Source organism: Plecotus auritus, assembly GCF_963455305.1.
Source record: "Plecotus auritus genome assembly, chromosome: 12".
Classification (NCBI taxonomy): Eukaryota; Metazoa; Chordata; class Mammalia; order Chiroptera; family Vespertilionidae; genus Plecotus; species Plecotus auritus.
This window is the reverse complement of record NC_137778.1, coordinates 23912443-23937376: the sequence shown is the minus strand read 5'-3', so window position 1 is coordinate 23937376 and position 24934 is coordinate 23912443. Positions and strand designations below refer to the sequence as shown.

General features: G+C 46.6%; 1 protein-coding gene across 4 annotated transcripts in view; it reads right to left on the bottom strand.

Annotated features, from left to right (window-relative positions):
- Positions 1-24934, bottom strand: part of ASTN1 (astrotactin 1) — a 289500-nt gene that overhangs the window by 4641 nt on the left and 259925 nt on the right. For all 4 annotated transcript variants that reach the window (XM_080647395.1, XM_080647393.1, XM_080647392.1 and 1 more), the window contains 6 exons: positions 13394-13662; positions 11722-11855; positions 8108-8259; positions 6965-7100; positions 2766-2866; positions 1730-1913 (listed from right to left, as the gene is read on the bottom strand). In XM_080647395.1, coding sequence (XP_080503521.1) covers positions 1730-1913; positions 2766-2866; positions 6965-7100; positions 8108-8259; positions 11722-11855; positions 13394-13662 — 976 coding nt within the window. The remainder of the gene's footprint in view (positions 1-1729; positions 1914-2765; positions 2867-6964; positions 7101-8107; positions 8260-11721; positions 11856-13393; positions 13663-24934) is intronic.

Genomic DNA, 24934 nt, shown 5'->3' with positions numbered 1-24934 from the left:
TGCTACCTGACTTCAAATTATACTTCAGAGCTATGATAATCAAAACAGCATCGGATTGGCAGAGAAACAGACACACAGATCAATGGAACAGAACAGCCCAACTATAAAACTGCAGGTATGTGGATAAGTAATTTTTGACAAAGGAGCCAGACACACACAATGGAGTAAAGATAGTCTCTTCAATAAATGGTGCTGGGAAAACTGAAAAGCCACATGCAAACAAATGAAACTGGATTGTTTGTCCCCATGTACAAAAATTAATTCAAAGTGGATCAAAGACCTAAATAATAAAAGCCTAATATGCTAAGTGTCCGGTTGGCCATTCAACCAATCAAAGTGTAATATGCTTAATGATATGCTAAGGCCGCTCAACCACTTGCTATGACGTGTACAGACGCTCTGACCGACAGGTTAGCTTGCTGCTGGGGTCCGGCTGATTGGGACTGAGCAAGATGGGCCAGACACACCCTGGAGCCCTCCTGCGGTCCCTCCCTGGCCCCAATCGTGCACTGGTGGGGTCCCACGGCCTGGCCTGTGCCCTCTTGCAATCTGGGATCCCTCGGGGGGTGTCGGAGAGCTGGTTTCGGCCCGATCCCACAGGCCAGGCCTAGGGACCCCACTGGTGCACGAATTTGTGCACTGGGCCTCTAGTAAGTTATATAGAAGAAAATATTAACGAACTTGACCCCAAAGGCAAGGGAAGTAAAAATAAAAGAATGTGACTATAGAAAACTAAAAAGCTTCTGCACAGTAAAAGACACTGACAACAACACAAAGAGGCAGCCAACCAGATGGGAGATGATATGTGCAAACAATAGCTCTGACAAAGATATAATTTCCAAAATATATAAAGAACTCAACATCAAACAAAAACCCAATCAAAAAGTGGGCAGAGGACCTGAAAATATACACTTCTCCCAAGAAGACATATGAACAGCCAATAGATATATGAAAAGATATTTAACCTCACTAGCAATTGGGCAAGTGCAAATCAACACTAAAATGAGATGCCACCTCACACCTCTTAGAGTGACTATTATTAACAAGACAAGCAATAATAAGTGTTGGAGAGGTTATGGAGTAAGGGTAACCCTCATTCACTGCTAGTGGGAATGTAGACCACTATGCAAAGCAGTCTGGGGATTCCTTAAAAAATTAAGAATAGAGCTACCATACAACCCAGCAATCCCTCTCCTGGGTATATACACAAAAAACTTGAAAACATGTATTCACAAAGATATAGGCATCCCTAAGTTCACTGCAGCAGCATTCATGGTGGCCAAGACATGGAAACAACCAAAGTGCCCTGCTATAGAGGGCTGGATAAAGAAGATGTAGTGCATATACACAATGGAATACTACTCAGCCATAAGAAAAGATGAAGTAAGGCCATTTGCAACAACATGAGTGTATCTTGTGAGTATTATGCTAAGTGAAATAAGTCAATCAGAAAAAGCTAATGAACATATGATTTCACTCATATGTGGGATATAAAACTGAAACTCGTTAACACATATAGCAGTGTGGTAGTTACCAGAGGGAAGGGAGTAGTGGGGGCCCTAATATACAGGAGAAGATTTGACTTTGGGTAGTGGGCACACAGTGCAATATACAGACCTTGTAACATAGAAATCTACACATGAAACCTTTTTGATCCTATTAACTAATGTGACCCCAATAACTTTAATTAAAAAATGGGAAAAAAGAGGCACTGAAGTTGACTGATTACCTGGGTCCCAATTCATCCTCACATCTCCAGGTGAATTCTCCAAAACTCTCGTAGTGTTGGTTGTAGTGGTAAAGGACTCGGTGAAGGGTGGGGGAGCCCAGGTCCAGGAGGGTGTTGTAGGCCGTCTGCTGCTCCTTCCCGCTGGTGTAGCCATTGAAGAGATTGTAGATCTTGTCTGCTATTTCTGAGGAGGGCAGACAAGACACATAAATACGACTTCATATACATACATATATAAACTAGTATATATTCAGGCACACATGCATGCATGTGTGTGTATAGGCATATACAACTGCATACACGTGTGTGATATTACTTAATGAATACTGAGCCCAGCACCTGGAGAAAGTGGATTGAGTCAATCACTTTACCTTTGACCAATCAGGTTTCAGGTTTTTCTTCTATAAAATGAAAGTTTTTGAATAGAATACCTTCCAGGTTAATTTTAGTTATAATATTCGTTGTCTTTGCCCATGTTTCCTAAAAATAGCCTGAGGCAAAAGCTCATAGGCTAATACTGTACAGGCAGTGTGACCCCACGCAAGTGGGAGGGAGGGTAAAGGCGTGTGGAAGGAAGGAGGCAGAGGGAGGGCACTAGAGAGCAGGGGCTGCGTTCCAAGGGTGCAGGAAGCTGCTGAGGGGGGTGGAAGAAGACTATATCTCAGCTCCACTCTAAGACTGATGGATGGGGCCTTTCACATTCGCTGATGTACACAAAATATGGAGAGAGTAAGTGCTGGATCTCATGCTGAGGGCAGAGGTCACGGGGACCCTAGCAGGTACTGAGCACCTGGTGAGTCCCCAGGTGTGCCCAGAGCCTGTACCAGCGTCTCCTGGCTCTAGGACTCACTCTGTGGAATGATGGGGTACTACGAGGATTTCCGCCAGAGGCGAGAACAAGGAGGATTCCTGGGAGGGAGAGGCCCCTAAGCTGGGCCTTGGATTCTCCTCTTTCCCCCCTGAGCTCTAGGTTGTTCCCTCAGACTCCCTCCTCCTGGTGGCGAGAGGTGGTCCTTGGGCATCCTTCATCTCTTACCTTGGGCTTTGACATCATCCACCACAGGGCAGGGGGTCTTCACGATCACGTCACTGGGCCTGGAGCGTCGTCCTGTGTTGTCCACACCCCACAGGGTGAACCTGGCAGGGAGGGGAGGATGCCGTTATCAGAGAATGGCCAGACTCTGCCTGGATGGGGGGAGAGGGTTGCCCCCAGCTGCTCTGCGACTCCACGATGCACTTACTGCCACCACCCAGGTCACAAGGTGGGTGGTCCCAAGCCTCTCACTGCTTCCTGGTGGGTCTTGGGTTGGGGTTTCTGGTCTTGGGTGTATTATCTGATGGGAAGCATCATAGCATAGAGCACTGGTTCTCAAAGTGGGGTCCCCAGACCTGCAGCAGCAGCAGCGTCATGCCCCACCCAGACCTACTGGATGGAGACTCCAGGGATGGGGCCCAGGCAATTCTCATGCCAGTTACTTTCTGACAACCACTGAGCTGAGGGCAGGAGTCTGTGGGGTGGTCAGAACCGGGGTCTGAGGCTCCTGCTCCCCACCATGTGATGTTAGTTTAACTCCTCTGAGCTGGTTTTCCTCTTCTGTGAAATGGGGATGATAATAAAACAGGGAGACCTTGTGCAGGACCTGGAGCCCAATGACCCTGCACAGCTCACTGATCCTGCTCTGTCCTGTCTTGTGCTCAGTTGACACTTGGGACACACAGGACTGAGGACAGTTCTCCTCTTTAAAGTTGGAAGTGAAACCACCAGGATGGTGGGTGGCTGGGCTCTACTTCCTACACACAGCTCCTCTGACCACAGGGGTGCTGCCTCACGTCCCAAGTGGAAACGAACCATAGAGGGATGTGGCAATGAGAAGGAGCCCCTCCCCACAAGGAGGGGGAGGAAGACCTGGCTATTGAAGGCTGAGTGGATAACCCCTTACACCCTGGGTGATGGAGAGGAGGTTCTGGGACTCAGAGAGGAATGTGAATGTGACCTTGACAATAACCTCTGGTGTTGGTGCCCAGGGCCTCTGTCATTAATGCTGCCTTTAGTCTCATTGGGTTGAGAAAAGACAACCCTGCATCCACCCACCCCTTCTTCCTCAGAGGAGCCCAGAGAGTGTGGATTGCCTCCTCTGACCTCCCCAAGTCCTCATGCAGGAACCATGGGCACCACACACAGGCAGCCTCCATCTCACTGGGCATCCTGGTCGTGTGGGACACGTGGCCAAGACCACAGCGGTGGGCTCCACAGGCCTAAGACCAGAACCAGGTGCTCAGCTCCCCGTCTCATCCCAACAGGTGGCTCCATCCACTCCACAGCCTCTGCCGTATGCCCGGGACAGCATTCCTGCACCCACCCCAGCAGCCCCACTGCTCGGGCAGCCTGGAATTGTGTCCCATCTTGCTTTAAGTTCCAGCTAAACTGAGAGAATATTGAGCTGGGATAAAAATGCCTGTGCTTAACTTAATTCCCAAATTACTCTAAAGGGGCAATTAGCATAAAATGTAGGGTTCTAGGCACTTTTTAATAGCAAAGGAAGGCTTTAGGAAAGGAAATGCTTCCCATGGCTGGTTTCTCTTTAAATGGCTATTGAGGAAATATTGACAAATACACCAGTCCCAAACCTTCTAAGTAGAGGGGACGCTTGACCTCAGACCATTCCTCGGGTCCCAGAGCCCTCAATCCTCACGTGCAGGCTGGGAACCAGCACAGCCTGGCTATGGCTCCAGGGCTGGGGTCGAAAGATCTTTTGCTTTCACAGGCTCCCTTGCAGGTCAGGGGTGATGGTTTCTGCGGATCACTCCGGATCTGCTCCCTTCTGAATTACCTGGGTGCTGTCACAGGCCCCAGAGGCAGTGGCCCTCCTATGAGCACATGCTGTGGTGAAGAACGTGGGCTAGCAGGCCACGGAGTCACCCCCCTTTGGTCCGTTTCCTTGTCTCTAAAATGAAGATGTTGGACCAGACACCCCCTTTAAGATACTTTCCAACCATGGATTCTTAACTGGGTTTGTGCTGTGGACCCTTCTCAGAATAATGATTTTTAAGTGAATTAAATAAAATGCATCAAATGACAAGGTCAGCCAGGTCTGTGAAATGCAGTTCTACCTCTGTGCCTCAAGGTGAGGTGCTAAGATCATGCTACTAGATCCTTCCTGTAAGCCTCGAGTGGCTGGGGCATGAAACACGTGCATGAAGAGATGAGAACTCTGATTCCATTCTTCACTTCCGGCCACACCCCAGACTACCAGCTGTGTGATTCTGGGGAAGTTACTCAATGTTGCTGAATCTGTTTCCACAGCTATAAAATGAGAACAATCACCTTAATCTCACAGGGTCAGAAGGATTCCCAGAGGTACCCTAACATGGTAAGCACTCCATAAATGAAGGCTGCCTTCCTCATTTTATAGATGAGAAAGCTTTGTTGCAGAAACTTTAAGAGCCTCACTTACCCTCAGTGGTTAGAAACGATCCAGGCTCAGGGCTCATGTGTTCTCAACACTTCACCCAGGGCTCCTCTCCTCCTGTACTGGGGGCTGAAGCTCAGCCTCCCTCCTTCCTAGTGCAGAGGAATGTCTCCCAGGTCAGGCCCTTGTCCTGAGATCTGCAGTGCCACCTTCCACTAGGTCCTAGTGGACACTGTCTATCTTTTCCTCAGCCCCATGCTTGGTCTTTAATTTCTTCAAGGTCACAGGAAGTTTGCAGTTTTACAAGCCAGAGGGCAATACTGGAAGTTCACCAGGGATGTCAGAGTGGGAGGAGGCATCAGCCTCAGTTCTTTGAGCAGGAAACTTAGCCACATCAGGCCAAGCTGAGGAGGGTCCCCGGGTGGGTGAGGGTTAGCATTCCCCACAGCAATGCCAGCTTCATGCTCATAGGAACTTTGAAATTCCTAAGTAATAGTTGTGACTTAGGGACAGGGATTATGGAGCCCTTATTAGAAATGACAATTCCAGTTTCACTGAGTTTCAGGAATTTTACAGCAGCTACCTTTGTTCCTTTTGTCATAAAAGGCCACAACTGCCTGATCATAAGTAGGCTGGCTGTCCTTCATCCTAGGATTAGCATTTATGTTTCTCTGTATTTCCCAACTCCTCCAGTAAAAACTCACATATTTTACTTTCATCAGCATGGCCCCCTGGTTACATTCCTTTTTCCTATATTGGAAATATTCAGCCTGGGCATCCAAGTTCATCATGCAATCAATGCCACTCACATTTCTAGTGCTTTTCATCTTTGAACTCCCTGACTGCAGAAATGGAAATGATTTATTCTGGAAACCTTGACACTATTCTCGTGACCTCATCTGTAAACTGTTAAATGTTTTTCATCCTGATGGGGTCAGAAGGTCCCAGAACTACATCACAATGGTTTCTGCCTTAGCTCTCAAATTTTCCTACCAGCTCCCCGTCTCATTCCAACAGGACTTGGATTGCATCATGATCTCTCCTCTCTCGGTGTCGTTTGTGTCTCTGCTTCACAAATAGCTTTCAGTCGTTCCCAGAGCACAGGGAGGAATGGGAGGAGCTCTCAGGGAGAACAGGGCTGTTGCAGGTGCCGCAATAATGGAGTTCACTGGGTGTTCTTTGAAGAAAAATGCTGACCACCTCTAACCTCAGTAAACTATTTCAATGCCACTGGAGCTAGCTTTCTAAAACAGAGTTCTTGGTATTCTGCTCCTTTCCTCCAAAAAGTTAATAATCTCCTCTGATATATAGCATTTCACTCTATTGTCCCAGTTTTGCTCTTTCTATCCCTATTACTCACCCTCTGCTTCTGGCCCGTGGACGACTTCGCTACTCACCTTCATGCCTCTTTGCCTTTCCCTCGCTGTTCCCGCCGCCTGGTATGCCCTTTCCAACATGACCCTACCTACTGAAATGCTACCCAATCCAATTCACCCCACAAGTCACAATCAACCACTTTCCTTTCTCTTCAACATGTCCCTTGCTCTTTTCCATCTAGTGTTTTTTCCATTCTGCCTGATGTTAAGATTAGTTTCTCTATTTCCCCTCTATGTTTTAAACTCTTTGCAGGATGGGACTATATTATCTTTCTTGATCCTCCCCCTACTGTGTCTGGAAGGTTCTGTTTAATGCTGATTAGGACAAGACTTGAGAGACTCAAAACATTTTCCCAAGTCTCTAAAGGAACCCAAGCAGCAAAAAGGAACCAGCCAGGAGCCTCGGGATGTGTGTGGGAAGGAACAGTGAGGCAGTAGGAGTCACTCACATGTAGATGGTGTCGGGTTCCAGGCATCGGATGATCAGAGAGATGGTGGTAAGCTGCTTGTCTGGCACCTGAGAGGGCATGGCACAAGGAGACTTCGCTCCGGAGATGATGTCATCCACAAAGCTCAGCACCGTTTCTGCCCCAGGGAAGGGGTGGAAAAGGCATAAGAAATCAAGGCCAAGCAATGAGGACACAGGATCAACTCAGTGAGAGCCTAACATTAAATCGCTCGGTCCCCAGGCTTTTCAAATTCCAGGTAGAGACAGGAGACCCAGAAGGAATGGTTTTTATGACTATTTCAAATTTAACTAACTGGTTTAGAGCCATTTGTCCAGAGTTAGCTCAGAAACAACTAGGGCAAGAGGGACATGCCACATTTGCTAGTTTTTATGCAATGTCCTTGGTGACAACAGCTGTTCTGGTCAATGGTCATTGCCAGACCTTCATGGTGCCTGTGCACATCAGGGAAAGGGCCTGGGAAGAAGCAGTGGACAGCAAGCAATCCATGCCTGAGGGCACTGACTGTCTCTAAGCCTCAGTGACAGTTTTACCATAAGATATTTTACCCTGAGTTAGACTGTGGATGCTACCATTCTGTTGGTGACCACACTTGTGTAAGTTTCAGGAATGATTTACCTTGACCTTTCTTATATGTAGACAGTGAAATAGTGAGGCATAAAGCATTTATTCAAGAGGTGATTCCACTACTCTAAGACTTCCTTCTTCTAGCTGGTCCTAGCAAAAGCAGAGTTTGCTTTAGGACAAGACACGGGGTAAGTGAATCTGTCCACACATGCTTTCGCCTTATTAGTAAAGAAATCTTTTCTTCTGTAATCATGGCAGCGGTTAGCACAGAATTGTTTTCTAATTATGGGCGAGGATAACTAGTGTGCTGTATCATTATTTCTTTGTGAGTGTGCCTAGAGGCAACGAAATGGACACCTCTTCCATAAACAAAAAGTAAAACAAAATCAAAACAAGATTTTGTCAGATGCTTACCAGGCAAAAACTCTTAAATGGACAAGATGACTGCTGCTCAGGCCCCTCCAGAATTGCCCTGGGGACCTGGTGCAGAGCCAGGAGGCAGGCATTTTTCTCTCCTGCTTTCCACCCTGGGTCCAGGAAGTGGTGGGAGATGCTCACCAGTCTCCACTTTGGAGTGGTCCATCCTGTCAGTGACCTTCTCTTGACGGATGAGGTAATCTACAATCTGTACCCCGATGGGAGGCTCTGAGTGTTCCCACTCCAGGACCACGAGGGTGCTGCTGGGCTCGTGCACCGTGGACAGTCGCAGCCTGAGGGCAGAGAAGAGGAAACGTGAAACGGGGACCCAGCTGAGACCTGCAGGCTCTTCTTATACCACCACTGGCCACCTTCTCAAGTATAAATTCTTCCTTCTAACCTTTATCTTAACCAACCATTACAACGACCTCTGTGAGTGCCTGTCTCCTTCACTAGAGAGTCAAGTTTCTGGAAGATCCTTGATATCTATATTTTAAGTACCAGTTTCAGGTTAGAAATTTATCATATATTTGTAATTAAATAAGTAGGTGAGTCAAAGATGAATGAGTGCCTGCATCTCACACGGTCAGGGACAGGGCTTTTGGGGTAGCCCTTGATAAGAGTTTGAAAACCTAATTTCTGGATTTACTCTTGAAACAATGAGAATGTGTCTATATTGCTCATACCCAGGCCCACTGAAGGTGGTGGCTAGGAGAGCCTGCATTATCAAGGCTGTGGTCAGCTCAGTTTCTGTAGCACTGTCAGGATCTGCACTGCTGGTGGGACCCCAGCTTCACCTCTTGCTGTGGGAATTAACATATTTTCTTCCCCAGGCCTTCTGAGCTTGTGTGCCTTGGAACAGGCTTCGTTTGGAGGTAATGCTCATGAGGAGCTTTGCTGGGCAAGAGAAAGCTGGCCACTAGTCAAGTTGTCCTCAGGTTGATGTCCTGTGTCTGCAAACTCAGGTTCTCATTTCAGTTTCTGTTTTTGGGTTTCTATAGGTATCCTGATTCCAATTCCCTTCTTTTCTTGATTTTTCCAATTCACAGTCTGCTCATTCTGTGTAAATTGTCCATCTTGACCACACTTTGCCTTTCCATCTCATACCTCTTTGTATGTTGCAGACACACAATAACCATTATTGACATTCACTGGTATGCCTCTCCTAATGGTCCACGTGGTTTCAATTCCCTGCCTTGTTCTGACTTCATGTGTGGGTCTCAGATTTCTCAATTGCTTCCAATTCCCTGTTTCTTCCTAGACCACTGGCTTCTGGGCTTTTTTCCCAGTTCTTGCTCACTCCAGCCTCCCTCCCTCACATGTATCCCTGCCATTCACCCCCATCCTTGGTTCCCATATCTCATGACCACCCATAATCCTGGTCTTCTGGCCTCTACTAGGCTCACAGATGCCCGTCATTGGTCTCAAGGATCAACTTGGCAAGGTACTGTGAGTGTATCACACCAAAGCAATGTTCATTTTCAATTTGGGAATGATTTACTAATTTACCCATTATTTATAAGAATGTACTTGGTAAGTGCTGAAGATGCAGAGGTGCGCACACCAGCTCCAGCCCCTATTTTTATGGGGTGGTCAATAGACAAACATAGTTATGCATGTGATTATAATAATGTGTGATAAGAACTTTAAAAAGAAATCACAGGAGGCTGTGGGAGCAACAGCAAGGAATTCAGCTAGTGGGAAAATAATGCAAAACACATGTTCTCTAGTGGCTTCCTATGAGAAGTGCATAGTTTGTATATGACATTAAAGATGGAATAGACTCAAAACAGTGCAGATATTGACAAATTCATTAATTAGAGTCATATGCAGAATGCTATTTTGAAGAAAAAGCATTAGAGGCTTAAGCAAGTACAAAAGCCTTTCTGAGAACTCAGATTCTGTGAAAACATGGAGTAAGGCTGGCCTCTACTGAGAAACAGGAGTGTGTGAGATTTACACAGACGTGTGGAAAGCTAAAGTGCTTTTCTATTTCCCACTACCAACAAAAATTCAAGAAACTAAGGTTTGCTACTGATTAGAATTAACAAGAAAAGTGAAGTCCTTAATAGATGTTCCTGTTCTTGAAAATGTAGCCCAATTTGATCTTTGTCTATGACATTTAGTAAATGCAGGTTTATGAATGAAACCAGCCCTAGGACACTAATGGCTAGATCTCATGTCCCTGATGATAACTGGTGGATTCAGTGTTATGTGTCAAAGGCAGATTTCTTAGTTGGTCAATCAGTCTGGAAGCACCATCTTCTTCTAGTAGCTCCTTTTCTACAAAAAGGAAGGACTTCTACTAATAATTAGCTTGATTATATTTTGACTCTAAAAGTCCAAGTCACAGCAATAAGGAGCAAGAAGCCAATGGCTGGTATATCTAAAACTACATAAGGGCTGTGGACAAGAGAAGACATTGGCTTGTAATGACACTCTACTATTGTGTGGTCCTCTTTCTGGTTCTTTTCCTGTTCAGTCCTGGTCCTTTAATGCCCACCTGCACATCCACGTAACAGGCAGAGGGCAGTGTTCACCAAGACCAGCTGGGTCCTTCTGCCATCTTGCTCCTGCCTACTCAGCCCTGCAGGTACTGTAGGTCTTGATCCTCACTCCGCTTTCATTGCCTAACCAACCCGTGGGTTATGCTCCTCAGCTTGCCCTACCAGCACTCCATATTAGACATGATAATTCTATGCTCCACTCCAATGGCAGATGCTATAGCAGAGACTAGAAGGGAGTCTTGCCTTGGGCCCTAGCCCGTCAGGATTCACAGGCTGTTCAGCCAGTCTGTGCAGCCTTCCCGTGAGGGGCAAGGGATTGGACATGTTCATTCTCAGCCACCTTTGCAGCACTCTGTACTCTATTCACCCCTCAAATGCAGATCCCACCCCCCATATTCATCCCTGACCCTCTGCTCTTCCCAGTTGATACTTATTCTGGAGTATTCTTTCTCAGAGCTGTGTTCCATCTCTCATTTCTTTGGGTTTGATTCAGTCTTATCTCTAGTGGTTACTTTTTTATGCAGCTCCAAACTATCTTTCCCTCTGACCACTGGCCACTGCTATAGAACTGCCCCACTGTAACTCCAAGGCAGGCCCCCACGGAATCAGCCTTTTCCTCACACTTGCCTCTTCTTTGATGCTTCTTTTCTCATTTGTGGCCTATTCATCTTCCCAGACACCCAGGTCATAAGTCCATTCTCAATTCTCCTTCCTTCTCACACCCACAGTCAGCCACCAAGCCCCACTGGTTCCACCCAAAGTCATCTTTCAGTTGTATCCTCTCCACACTGTGATGGCTAACATCAATGCCTCTTAGCCATGGCTCTGCTCTATGACTTTGGAAAATTCCTCAGTCTATAGGAACCCATTCCCTTATGGGTTAACAGCACCTAACTGCTCCACACGGACTGACACCAGTGGCCTCATTATAGACTTGACTTCCTCCAAGGCAACAGCACTTTTACCCCTTACCTTCTGGCCATGCTGTCCTACTTTCACCTCCTTCATGAAGCCTTTACTTACATGTCTCATATAACTATTATCAAACCATTCCTCCTACAATTACAGTTTGTGCACCTGCCTCCCCTAGAAGATTAAAAGCTCCCTGAAGGCAGATGCAGCATCATGGTTTTCTGTTTCCCAGCATTCTAGCCCATAGCTTTGCTAATAGCAGACCTTCTCTAATAAGTGTTTGAGGAATAATGCTGAGGCATGCAGCAAGAGAGAGGCAAAGAAAGGGACTCATACACAGGCTGTGGCAGAGGCGCACACGTGGGGAGCCCATCAGCCCCAAATGCAGTGGAGTCACAGCGACACCAGTCCTCAATGACATCTCCAGTCCCGGAGCACCACAGAGAGCTCATGGTGGCTTCCTGCAAGAGCTGCAAGAGAGGGCAAAGAGTGTCAGGGATCCAGGCTGAGTCACCATAATCAAGGGCCATCAAAAGCTCTGTTTGGTCTTAAGTAACTTCCAGCCAGTAGTACTTCTTTCCAGGAGATTGTTCTGGGAAGCCCAGACCTCTAGGGCCCATCTTGCATTAGCATCACAATTGTCCCTGTGGTTGACACCTTGGAAGCAAGTCTTATTCCACTGCCATCTCCTTTCTATTCCATCATTCCACACCTGGATTCTAGCAACAATGACTTCTTTACCAGATAGTCAGGGGGACTTGCCTTTACAGCTCTTCCCTCTGCCCAGAGGTACTTAGTTATTTTTCAAATGCCTCTCTGTGCATCCGTATTTGCCCTCTTCATCCTGCCAGGAGACAAGGCAGGGCAGGGCAGGGCAGTGGAGTAGAGCCACTGTCACTCTGGGCTTTGGGTCTCCTTTGGGTCTCCTTTCATCCTCTCAAGCCCCCTCCCTGCCAGAGTTCTCTTCCCTCCCACTACTCTTCCCATGGTCACTTCTATCAAACTGAAGAGGAGTTTATAAACCGGAGGGACAATTTCTTTTCAAACACTCAATGAAGTATCTGTGGCAGAGGCAGATACTAGTAAGAGAGAGAAACACACACAAAATCCCTCCTGTTGGCTTAGATACCACCTATGAAACTGACACACCAGGTGTCCCTCAAAAGAGGACAGAGAAAGCAATTATCACCCCACCTGCATGGGCACACCTCTCAGGCAGGTTAAGAGGCTCACTGCTGAGACTCTACTAGGTCTTGTCCCCAAGGTCATCTTTGCCTAGTCTCCGAAGTCCCCACCCTAAGCTTTCAGGTGTTTATTTTTGTCCGTATTGTTGCTGTTTTTGTGTCTGTTTTGACCCACTCTGTCCTTGATGACCTTGAGGAGATTAAAGAGAGGAAATGAGCTAAGTCACCGACTCGGTCACATTTCCCCTACTTATCCCTTTGGGTTCCTGCTTTTTCCCTGAGCATCTTTGGAAAGGGAGAAGCAGAGGAGATGGAGGGGTGGTTGGGAGATGTCATGACCTGCACCATAATATAAGGCAGGAACTTCTGCATGGACATGGCATTTTCAGTCAGAGTGATGGGTGAGAAACCACCCCCTTCTGGCTCAGGTGTCCAGTATGCTCCTGCTACTCTCACTGCAGCAGCTAACAAGAGGAGGCAGAGCTGAACTCCTCCCACGACTGTCCCCCGAGGCTTTCTGAACAATGACTTTGGTGACTGCAAACCGCTCTGCCTCCCTATCTACCTTTTTCCTTCCCGCCCCTGGTGCTCAAAACCCTACCGAATAGTTGTGACTCCTGAGTCACTACTATGGGAGTTGTGAACGCACTGACTTGAATTAATATGCAAATATAAGAAAATAGGTGCTTAGATTAGCTAAACAAAAAGTCTCACTATCCATAGTCTAGCTCTAGCATGAGCTCAGCTGCACCTGTCACCTCCTCAGGCCATCGGCAACGCCCTCTGTTGTTGCCTCCCTGAACCTAGAGTCCCAGGCCTCTTACCCGCTGGGTTTGGTTATTGGGCACCAGTTCATAGATGGGGGCTGCTCTGGTCACCTCCAGCAGAACCGGCTCGGCAGGAATGTCAGGGCTGGATGTCACATGGCACAAGGGGCAGGACGAGGGGCACCGTCCCTTGCTCTGGCACTCCATGCGGACTCCGGCTGCCATGCGCTTGGTTCCAGACTCCGACAGGCTGGTGATGTATTCTGGGAATGTTAGCACCTTGGGGTCTCTTTCCTGCTCCTCGGACTCATCAGATGGGGAGTTGCCTGCCAGACACAGAAGGAAAAGGAACAGTGAGGGAGGGAGGAGCAAGGACTGCATGGCCTCGTGGCCCTGAGCACCGAAGTCAAATCCTGGAGAGGTCAGGAAATGTCACAGAGGGGGTAAGAATGTGATTCTGTCGTCTGGCTCAATCTGGGGAACCCCTCCTCCCAGATTCCCCCACTGGGAGAGCAGGCTGTTTCCTGGCTGAGCAGCATCAGCCCCACTGATCCTTTTGGGGATGCTTCTGCAGTTTGTGTGCAGGTCCATGACTGCCATCCATAATGCAAACAGTAACAGCAGTGACAGTTCTGCATCCAGAGAATGAAGGTCTGAACAGTACTCCCTCCAGCATTGCTAATGAATAAAGGCCAGAATGATTTTAAAGCACATGATGGTGGCTAAGTACATGCAAATAATCATCATCATAGTTTTAACCATACCTATGAATAAGGTTTACTGAGCCTGTATAATACCAGGAATGTGATATCTGATCATAACTAGCTTTACACCAGCTCTTTGTATGGAATTCTATCATTACACCCATTTTATAGATGAGAAAAGTCAGGCCAAGAGCCTCAACTCATAGCTACTGTATTGTGAGATCTGAAATTTGAATCCAATTCTGTCATAGGACATCTCAGCTTCATTATTAATTAATGTGTTGAAGATGTGAAAGGAAGTTTGACTTTTTCAAAAATATTTTCACTCCAAAGCCTGAGAAATGGGTCCATACCATCCTGATTGATACGTAAAAGGGAGTTGGGGGGGCTCTTGATTTATTTTTGGTGACAGACATTGGAAATGTCTACCAAAAAGTAAGTTTGTCCCCTGTGGAATAAAGCACTGCTTGATATTTCTTTTTCAAGCCTTCATGATTTTCTACTTATTAATTCTATGGGAGATGGAGTAGAGTCTGCTGGCAAAAAGCCCAAGTTCCTTAAGAGTTCCCTCACCCTTTGTAGCCCCAAACATGAAACAGTTGCAGGGAGGTCACTGGGCTTTTGGAAACAATGGGCGGATAGGCCATCCATTTTGTCCTCTCACAACGAGAATGCGATGTTTGATGGGCCAGATCTTTGGGGGGTCTGGTAGGAAGGCTTTGCAAAGTGGTTCCAGAAGGTGATTGCGAGATACGACTCATTGACTTCATAGCAGACTTCTCTCTCGTGGGGTCCAGGCAGTGCTCGCTCTCCCCCTCTTGTTTGCTGTGTGATACGAGGCACTGCATCACTGCTGTTTTGCAGATGAGCATCTCCATTATGCAGATGAGGCATTTCTACCCCGCAGCTCCATGGACGTGGGCTCCTCGTGCATGCTAAGGCAAAGGGCTCACTCAGTGACTATCAATGTAGGATATAATTTATTTCACATGTGCATCAGTTTAATAAGGGATCTAGAGTTGAGCTCAAGCCCTTCCTGGATTTTCTAGATAACTACATTCCTGCACACACCAAACCCAAGACTGATGGTATTAAATAGGAGACCCAGGAGCCCACACCAGCCAGCTCCAAAGTCACTCCAAACAATGTGTAAATCTTGATTGACATTCAGGCTTTTGTAACTCATGGCTGGGAGTGTTTGTAAAGTCCTCACCCAGCTCCTGGCAAGGATAAGTGGGGGTGGGATAAGGTTTTTGAATTCTTGATGTTATTTCTAGAAAAACAGGCCTTCATTCATTGGGGAAGTGAGTGAAATTTTAAAAAATGAACAGTAAAGATACAGTGCTTCTTTTCAAGATAAGAGTTTTAAAGTTTTGCCTTGCCAGCCTTACCAGAGAGCTGGAGGGTCTCCTCGTTGGCCCTCAGGCCCCTTAGAATCAGATGCATTGCAATTCAGATCAGCCCACAGCCCTCCTGGTTGAGAAGGTCTTCAACACAGAGGCTGGGAAAAGGTTTCTACAAAGTAACCACTAGGTGGTGATAGCAAGTCTAAAATGACTTCTGTGAGAGGAAACAAATGGTGATACATTCTGTGACCACTTGGGCATCACAGAAAATAAACTTATGGAAAAGTAACACATAGCTACTTAAAAAAAAATTGTAGTGGCACAATTTTTCTCAAGCAATTAATACAACATCAATGAGTAAAACAATTCCATCCAACTTATCCTAAGGAGAAAAATACAAGATAATCAAGGGAAAACAAAACTACAGGAGAAAATAAAAATCCCCCTCAATATTATTCACGCGGAGTATAATTTGTTTTAGGGGGAGAATAAGATGCCACGAAATACCTTTTCTCTCACCTTTAATCCCATAAATACCCAGGAATGCCCTCTCACCTCCTACATCCATATCCTTGTATAGAACTCAGGTCACTATTCAGGATGTTCAGGTCTGACACTAGAGGGCACTGCGACCCCACACAATCCGGAGCTGAGTGACAGCCTCCAGCCCTCCAGCAATCTATCATTAAGGCTTTAATTGCTGTGAACATTTGAGAGGCTGCACCCTTTGCTGCTGTCTTCTGGCTTTCCAAATTAAAATCGAGATGCTAATCCGAGACCTATATAATTTTATTAAGCAATGTTATCCCAATAAATTCAATGAAAACTTAAAAATAACAAGATATCTTTCAGTCCTGGACAGGTACAAGGCTAGGGGGAAGAGAGGCAAGGGAAGGAGGGTGAAAAAGAATATGGTGGGAAGCCACCCAACTCTTGTAATTCAGAATCAAGTTTGCCCTCTCCTGAAACTATACCAGTCCAGAAGAGCGGGCCCTGCCCGAGACCAAGACTAGCCGCCCTGCCAGTCCTCCCACCAGGCAGGATGGAGCTGCCTAGAGAGGAGCTGGATTTACACAGAAGTGATGAGCAGTGAACTCCCGAAAGACTCCGGCAAAGAATAGAGATGTGTGTGTGAGAGATTTTTCAAGGAGGAAACACATTTTCCATGCGCGGTTAAAGATACAATTGGGAAATGCTCCTTAAAATGATGGAGTCTGGTGGAAAGCCAGATAAATCTCCCTTTGCCCAAAGAGAGCACTTACAACCATCACATCTGTGGCAAGTGAAGCTCATCCCAATCCTAAAAGCTTCAACAGAGTCTGATCTTTGACACTTGCTTTACCTCCCCTCGTGCTGGCGTGGGTGTGAGAGGGGTCTGTGTGTGGAGAGTGGTAGGGAGGAGACTCCGCCCCATTTCCTTATGGTTCTATTGCCCACTCCAATTACAGCCCGTGGGTGCTTCTGCCCCCTTCCGCCATCTCGATCCTGGGTAGAAATGCTCTAGTAATTTGACACTACAGTGTCTCTTAATAAAATGAATATTCTATTTCAACAAGTACACAGTCTCTGGACATAAGAAATAAGCTACAATTAAGGTCTTAAAAGATTACCATTAGCCTAGGTGCCTTCTGATGGAGGATACCGGGTGTGGCTGTGGCCTCCTTTCACCTGTTTGCAGAACCCACCCCACTGCTCACGGGGGAGGCGCTGGGGTCCAGCCAGGGCACTCAGGTTTCTCACAAGCGGAAGAAGAGCCAACCTGAAATGTAGTTCACAGCCCCCAAACTGTAAAGCATTCTGAAAGTACAGTTTGCTATATAAATAAATGCCATTTGCTTGAGGCTAAAACTGTACCTACGGCACACAGTGGATGAATTTCCCCCACAGAATATCGTGGTATGAGAATACTGGCCTTCCTGATGTTCAAAATCTCACTGTGGCCATGCCCATGGCCTTGGGCAGGTACATATTGACCCACCTGGACTCATGATGATAAAAGTGACTGAGCCATCCTCATGCCGGCCTGCTGTGCTGGTGGGAACTGACAGGTCACCAAGGTGAATGAGTGGTTATGAAGTAAATTGGTACAATTCTTGTAGGATTCTGGGGCTGCTGTAAGAATCTCTCTCACAAGTTGGTGCCCAAGGCAATGCGATGCTAATGACATCACAGCCAGACCTACAGAGGCAGCGAGGAATCAGATGCAAGCTAGTCAGAGCTCAGCTTCTGGAGATGGCGTGGATCCTCAGGAGAGACAGTTTGACACAGAGCAAGCAAACAGCACACGGCCACAGCACACTGAGCCCTGAGCCCACCGACACCCCCACTGCAGGTGCTACCCCCATCTCCACCCCTTATGGTTCACACAGGTGTCCTGAATCATCTGAAGTCACATTTCTGTCCAGGCATCCAGGCGGAATCAATCTCAGAGGAGATTCAGTGACTCTGGATGACTTAATCTGAACTCCCAGACCTGCCAAGGGACACACCCTCTGAGCAAAATAGAGTACAATCCTATATAATAAAAGCCTAATATGCTAAGTGTCCAGTTGGCTAGTCAGCCGTTCAACCAATCAAAGCATAATATGCTAAGGCCACTCAACCACTCGCTATGATGTGCACTGACCACCATGGCAGACACTCCAACCTGTAGTTTAGCTTGCTGCTGGGGTCTTGCTGATGGGAATGAGCGAGATGGGCAGGACATGCCCTGGAGCATTCCCATGGTCCCTCCCTGGCTGGCCAACCTCTGGCATTTCTCCCTGATCCCGGTCCTGATCATGCACCAGTGGGATCCCTCAGCCTGGCCCGTGCCCTCTCGCAATCCGGGACCCCTTGGGGGATGTCGGAGAGCCGATTTAAGCCCGATCCCGCAGACCAGGCTGAGGAACCCACTGGTGCATGAATTTGTGCACTGGGCCTCTAGTGGATTAATAATTAGAGGAAAAGGATAGGGCATGAACCAGTCACTTCTCTCCATCTTTATGTCTCTATGTGAGATAATGAGCACCCTGGGGTGTCTTCCTTATCTTTGACACCTTGCCTAGTTTAGGTGTATAGATCTATATCTATCTATCACCCATCTATATCTACCATCTACCTGTTACCTACTATTATCTATCTATCTATCTATCTATCTATCTATCTATCTATCTATCTATCTATCTAATCTATCTATCTATCCACCCACCTACCCATCCATCCATCTCTCCATATATATATTGAAGGGGAAAGGGTGGAATATATTAAGTCATGATAAGAGATTCAATTTTTTTAAAGCAGTCAAACATAATAAAACCAAAGCATTTGTGAACAGTCTCTAGCCACTCACCCAAGCTTCAAACAAGCAGAAGGAACAAAGCATTATTCTGATGACAGCCAACTCCACATCTCCAGCCTGGTCTCCTCCACATTTACCAGAACCTTAACATGCTTGTTCAGAAATCCACTCAGATGTCTGTCCAGCAGGCACCTCAATCATTGTGCCCCCAACTGCCATCCACATTTCCTCTACACTTGCCCCAACATCTGTCCTCTTTGCAGGTCCCAGTTCAGCAAAGGCACCGACTTCCTAGGTGCTGGAGGCAGAAATCGTGGCTGCACTGCTGGTTCTGTCCTACTCTCCCAGTCAATCACCCAGGCTCCTTAAGCACATCCTTTACCTCCAGCCATCCACCTCTCTGCTGGCCTACTGCTGGCCCAGAGCAATGCAGTCTAAAGTGTGAGGTCTCAGTCAGGCTGCCTGGTTTGATTTCTGACCTTCCCACTTGTTAGCTGTGTAATTTAAGGCGAGTTTCTTAACCTTTCTGGGCCCAGGCTCTCTCACACATAAGAAAAAGATAATGACCTGATTTTTAAGGCTGTGGTAAAGATGAGTGGTGTATTCCATGAAGAGAGTTTAGCAGCGCCCGGGACATAGTGAGTATGCTCCAAATTTAATTATTCTCGCAATGCCTGTCTACTTACGTGCCCTGTCCCCAGCCACCCTATCACATGGTGGCTCCTCGAGGGGAGATATTACATCTAGTTCTTCACTGTAATATCCCACATTGTCGAATGCCTAATACATTCAACAATTCATTATACAAATATTTACTGAATACCTACAAGTGTTTGTTGAATTAATAAATCACTTAGAATGACCTGTGTACAAAGTGACAATTGTCTGTGTTCTGCAGGTGCTCACTGGACAGGCGGGGTTTAAATTCCTTTCTTGTCTGACTGGCCTGGGTGTTTTTGAGATGGTCTTATTTTCTTCTAAGCAGAGGGGCATCAATCCAGAGTGGGTTCCGCTGCTTTCAGGTACAAGTGGGCATGGGTCAGATATCATCTAGTTACAAAGATTGAGGGAAATACTGACAAAAGTACGTTGTGCAAATTTTGTGAAACCTACACTTGCATTTCAAAATTCATTAATGTGCATTGGGTAAAGACTTAAGCTTGATAAAAGAAGTCAACTATGATGCGGATGAGTAGGCAGTGGTTCTTTTGAGACTAGAAAATGTGAGAAGGTTATAGCCACTGATGTCACAATTGACAAAGGGCCTGGCTGGTGTTTTGGGCCTGTAAGGCTCTGGGTGGCTGAGATGGGAGATTCATCACTGTGTGGGTGGAGTGGGGTGACAGCAGTCATACTGAGATTCAGAATCACATGTTCTATGTCACCAGCAAAAAAGGCAGTGGTTGTGATAGCGAGAGAGAGAAAGGCACCTGGAACCAGGATGGCTACAAGGATGAAACATGAACACCTGCGTCTTTTGCAGGTTTCTACTTCGCCCAGTCTCAGCCTGCACACAGGGCCCCATCCATACTTCCAGCCACACATTCAGCACTCCCATAGCTCAGAGGAAGCACATCTTTCTTTGGGGATTAAATACTAGAAAACCACTGGCTCACCACTGTTCACCATGTCCAGAAAAAGCCCCAACTCCAAGGAATTTATATTCTTGTCCTTTCCTAAAACTGAATTAATTTTTTTTTAATCCTTTGTCAGGATGTAGCTTTTATTTTCTGTTCTAAAATAAAAGTTACTGTGCACTTCAGATCTAGTGCTTTGGTATTTCTTCGGGAAGTTTCTGGAAATAGCAGATAGTCTTTGTTATAAGCATGAGCAGCATCTCTGGGTGTGGGGAGGTCCAGTGTGGTAATTAGCGGTCATCAATACCCACTACGCACCGCAGCAAAGCGCCATTAACTGGGAGGCTCAAGAAAAGGTGTCTTTTGGAAAATTGAATTTTTCTTTAATTGATACTTAGCCAGAAAACGCTTACATTTCCTCCAATCCTTGTTGACATTTTTCTTCTCTAAAAATGCAGTTTTCCGATTTTCTGCCTGTCCCATGAAGCACTGCCTATGAAACATGATTAAACCTTTCCCCAAGGTGCCTCCAAGGTGATAATTTTATTCATCAATTATGACTATGCAGATTTGGAAGCTGTAGGAGATAGAAATAAAATGGTACCTACAGCCCAAATGGCTTTTTAAGAATTGATCAATAGTATAAGGTTCCATTTTGTTAAGATTGCCTCCTCTTAATGGCTGTGTTATCAAACCAATGATTGCCTGGTTGAGGTTCCTGGCTAATTAGGTTCATGTGAAATTGAAGTTTTGGTGTAAGCATAGTGCTTTCTCTTTGCCCAGCATTGGTAGTCCACTTTGGCCTGGGAACAGTTAATTTAATGACAAAGGATGAAACTCATCAAAGCCTCTATCAACGTCTTTTTGGTCAGTCGTAGTGAAATTCCGTTTGGGATAAGAGGTTGAGTCAAACAGCCGGATGGCAGCACCTCCCAAGGAATTAATAACAAAAAGATAGCCTTTGTCGAGCTGTGACCCTCTGTCCAATCTTGACCTTGGTTTAAGGAGGAAACGGTGAGGACAGCTGAGAGATGCAACCACTGCTTGGAGACCCAGCTCCACACAGCCCGTATGTCTCAAGATGCACAGAAACAAAATCCAAGTAACTGAAGTATTGACTTAAAAAATGAGCCCTTCTTAGATAGACCAGCATTTTCAAACTCTTTCATTTCATGGCACACATAAACTAATGACTAAAATTCAGCAGCACAACAAAAAAAAAATATTTTTTTTTCTGCTCAAATAAAATAGGGATAATTTTGATTCATTCACATGGGCTGTCTATTGTTGTGTTGGCTGTTGTCATTTTTTTATTTGACAATCTAAAGAAAAAGAGGTTAGGGCTCCTAAATAGTTAGGTATTGTATGTTTTAAAAATCTGCAGCACACCGGTTGAAAATATGAGCTAGATTGTGAGTCCCTGGGGCAAGAGCTGCCTTATTCTTGGTGAACTGCCATGGCTCTCACCCAATGCCCTGTAGTTGGTAAGAATTCAACAAATATTTAGGGATGGAAAGAACCAAAGGGACTTTAGCTCTTCCTAGTCTTTGCCTGCAACTCCTCAAGTGACAATCCAAAGCCTCATTAGGGTTTGCCACAAAGTCCAGGCCAGGCTCAGCGGAAGGATCCGGAGGTGCTTACTAAGTGCCAGGGGTGTGGTAGACTGGGCTGATTTCATTGTTCTCCCCACCCCCCAAAATGTGTATCTTTCCTGTCTCCCTCCCTCCAAATATTTATTGAGTGCCCTCCACTCCTGCCTTTGCCAGAAGTGATTCCATGGGTCCTTCATGCCCGTGTCCAGCAGAGCACTGACCTCACTTGTGTCAAACTAAGTCTGCCATCATGTCTTGTCTGTCTGTTTCCAGGGTGGAGTCTTACTCATAGTGTGTCCCTGGAGCCCAGCACCTGATACTCTGCAGACACTTCCTCAGTCTTGGCAGAATTGCAATAAATTGGTTCACGTATTATCTAACACCCACCCTCTGTAATGTTTACATGCTGCCCATTTTTCACTTGCCTCTTGTGGTCCCATTTCTTTGTTCACCAAATGCCTTTCATGGGATTCTGAGTAGATCACCAAGGTTTCTGTCCTCACTAAGTCTCTTCTTAGTTTCCTAGGGCTGCCCTAACACATTGCCAACTGAGTGGCTTAAAACAACAATAATGTATTGCTCCAGTCTGCAGGCTGAGAGCCTGAAATCCAGGGGCTGGCAGGGCCATGCTCCCCCAAAGACTTGAGGGAAGATCCTGTCCTACCTCTTCCAGCTTCTGGTGGTGCCTGCATTCCTAGTGTCCTCTGGGGTTCCCTGGCTTGTAGCTACATCACCCCAATCTAGGCCTCTGTGTGTGTGTCCAAATACCCCTCTTTTTGCTCTTATAAAGACACCAGTCATTGGGTTTAGGGCTCATCTCAACATAATTACATCTGCAAAGACCCTGCTTCCAAATAAGGAGGGCTTGCATTCTGAGGCTCCAGGTGGTATGAATTTTAAGGAAACATATTCAACCCACTGCAGTGTCCATAGCCTTCAACATAGTGACACTGACTGTGAGCCCTCCTCTGACCACAGCTGGTGACGATGCATTGGCTGGCCATTTGGGAGCTACTGTCCATCCCCTGGACTTCCAGCCAAGGTGCAGGGATGACTGGAAGAAGTTTCCGCTCCATCAGCATTCCAAGGCCCAGCAGCGGCTGTGTGGCCTCTTGTCAACATCAAAATAAACCTGACAAATAGATTCAGAGTCACAGCCTTCGGTTGTGCAGAGATGTACTGGGTTATCCCTGCTGATTGGCCATAGATGGAGCAGCATGGAGAGAGGGAGCGGAGAGGACCAGCCTGAGAGGTGGAAATGGGGAACACCTGCGGGCTACTACTGCCAAATCTCCATTAGCAGAGAGTCCATGTGAATGGCTGTGCACTTGCCTGGAGATTAAGGCTTTTTCTTCTGTGCTCTGGGTTTTTCTATTTCAGAGGCTGAGCCAGTGTGCACCCCCACACCTCTCAGGGGCAGGTGCCTCCCTGACTTCTTCATCTCCCCAAAGAGCGAGCCAGGAAAACTCAAGAAAGTAGCCCAGAAAAAATACAGAAACAGAGAGGGTGCAGAGGAAAGGGAGCTCCCAGCACCAGCTTCAGCCTCTGCTAGTGTTGAGGGCTCCACTGGGGGCCTCCCTGAGCTCCTGCTTTATCCACACTCAGATTCATGAGGTTTCCCTCTATGTAGCACGCGGCACTATTTATCCGCTAGGGGGCGCCAACGAGTCCTTTAGCTTTGCCAAAACCACCAAGCAGCAACATTCTCTACCTGGCTCCATTTCACCCTTACACATTGATTCCACCTCCTCACCTGTATGCTCCAGCTCCTGCCTAGTTATCTTTTTCTCTTTCTGGCTTCAAACCCGGAGAAGAGGAGCATCATCTAGGGCCGTGGTCGGCAACCTGCGGCTCGCGAGCCACATGCGGCTCTTTGGCCCCTTGCATGTGGCTCTTCCACAAAATACCACGGCCTGGGCGAGTCTATTTTGAAGAAGTGGCGTTAGAAGAAGTTTAAAAAATTTGGTTCTCAAAAGAAATTTCAATCGTTGTACTGTTGATATTTGGCTCTGCTGACTAATGAGTTTGCCGACCACTGATCTAGGGAAATCCCTGGTCAATTCTGAAATGGCAAAACCTCAGCTGCACACCAGTGTACACAGAAGGTGTGGATGTGAGTAGATGTGGGGGGATGCTCATCTGAATGAGATGCAGGGAGTCACTTGGGGCTTATGTGGCTCCCCAGCCAGAGAGGTTAATGCCTTGCTGAGCTGCTGCAGTGTCTGTCTTATAAATATTTTAACTATCAAACAATCTATAAATTTTTAATAAAAATATTATTCAGTAATAATACCACTCCAGCCAGCAAGGGAATGTTGTAATGTCTCCAATTTCCTCTCGATACTCATCTAGCTTCTGTTTTTCAAATGAATTCAGATGTTAAATCCTTTTGCTGCCCCGACCAATTTATTCTGCAAATTAACTACGTATGACAGAACTTAAAGTCTGTTACCACTTAGCTTTGCCTCACTGAGATTTATGCTGTCTTCCTGCCCATTGGAGCCACCAGCTCAAATAGACTGTGGCTCCTGGTGGCAATTTTGGATTCTGCACAAGTTCCTCATCTCTTGAGTTTAAAATGCACTGAGTGGACCGGGTTCTTTCACCCCTCAGTGACCTGTGCATGCCCTCTGTTCTTAGACACTGGTCTGTGCAGCTGCCTGTCCAATCTTAATAATAATCTCGTTATGAGAGCTGCACCCATACTGGTTTGCAAGAGGCTCAATGGCTCGGCCTGGTTGCAACACCATTTGTAAATGGCAAAAACAGCAGGATGCTTGGGAAAGCAAAGGTTACAAGATGAAGAGCCTGGCAATGAGGGGAGCATGCTGCCAGGCCAACAGTTATATCTCCCATGTATTAAGAGAGTGTGGTGACCAAGGTGATGGAGAGAAGCAGCTGCCTCAAGCTACACACCATGAGTTGGTTCAGTTCTGGGTGACCCAAGTAGAAAGATATCTGACAAAAGGGTGGACTGTCAGGATTGCAGGTCACCTGGAGACAGTGTCACAGGAATTGGGGCAGTTTGGGATGGAGACAAGGAGATTCGGAAGCAGGCTTAGCAGTTCTCTCTGTAAATATTTGAAGGGTTGTCATACA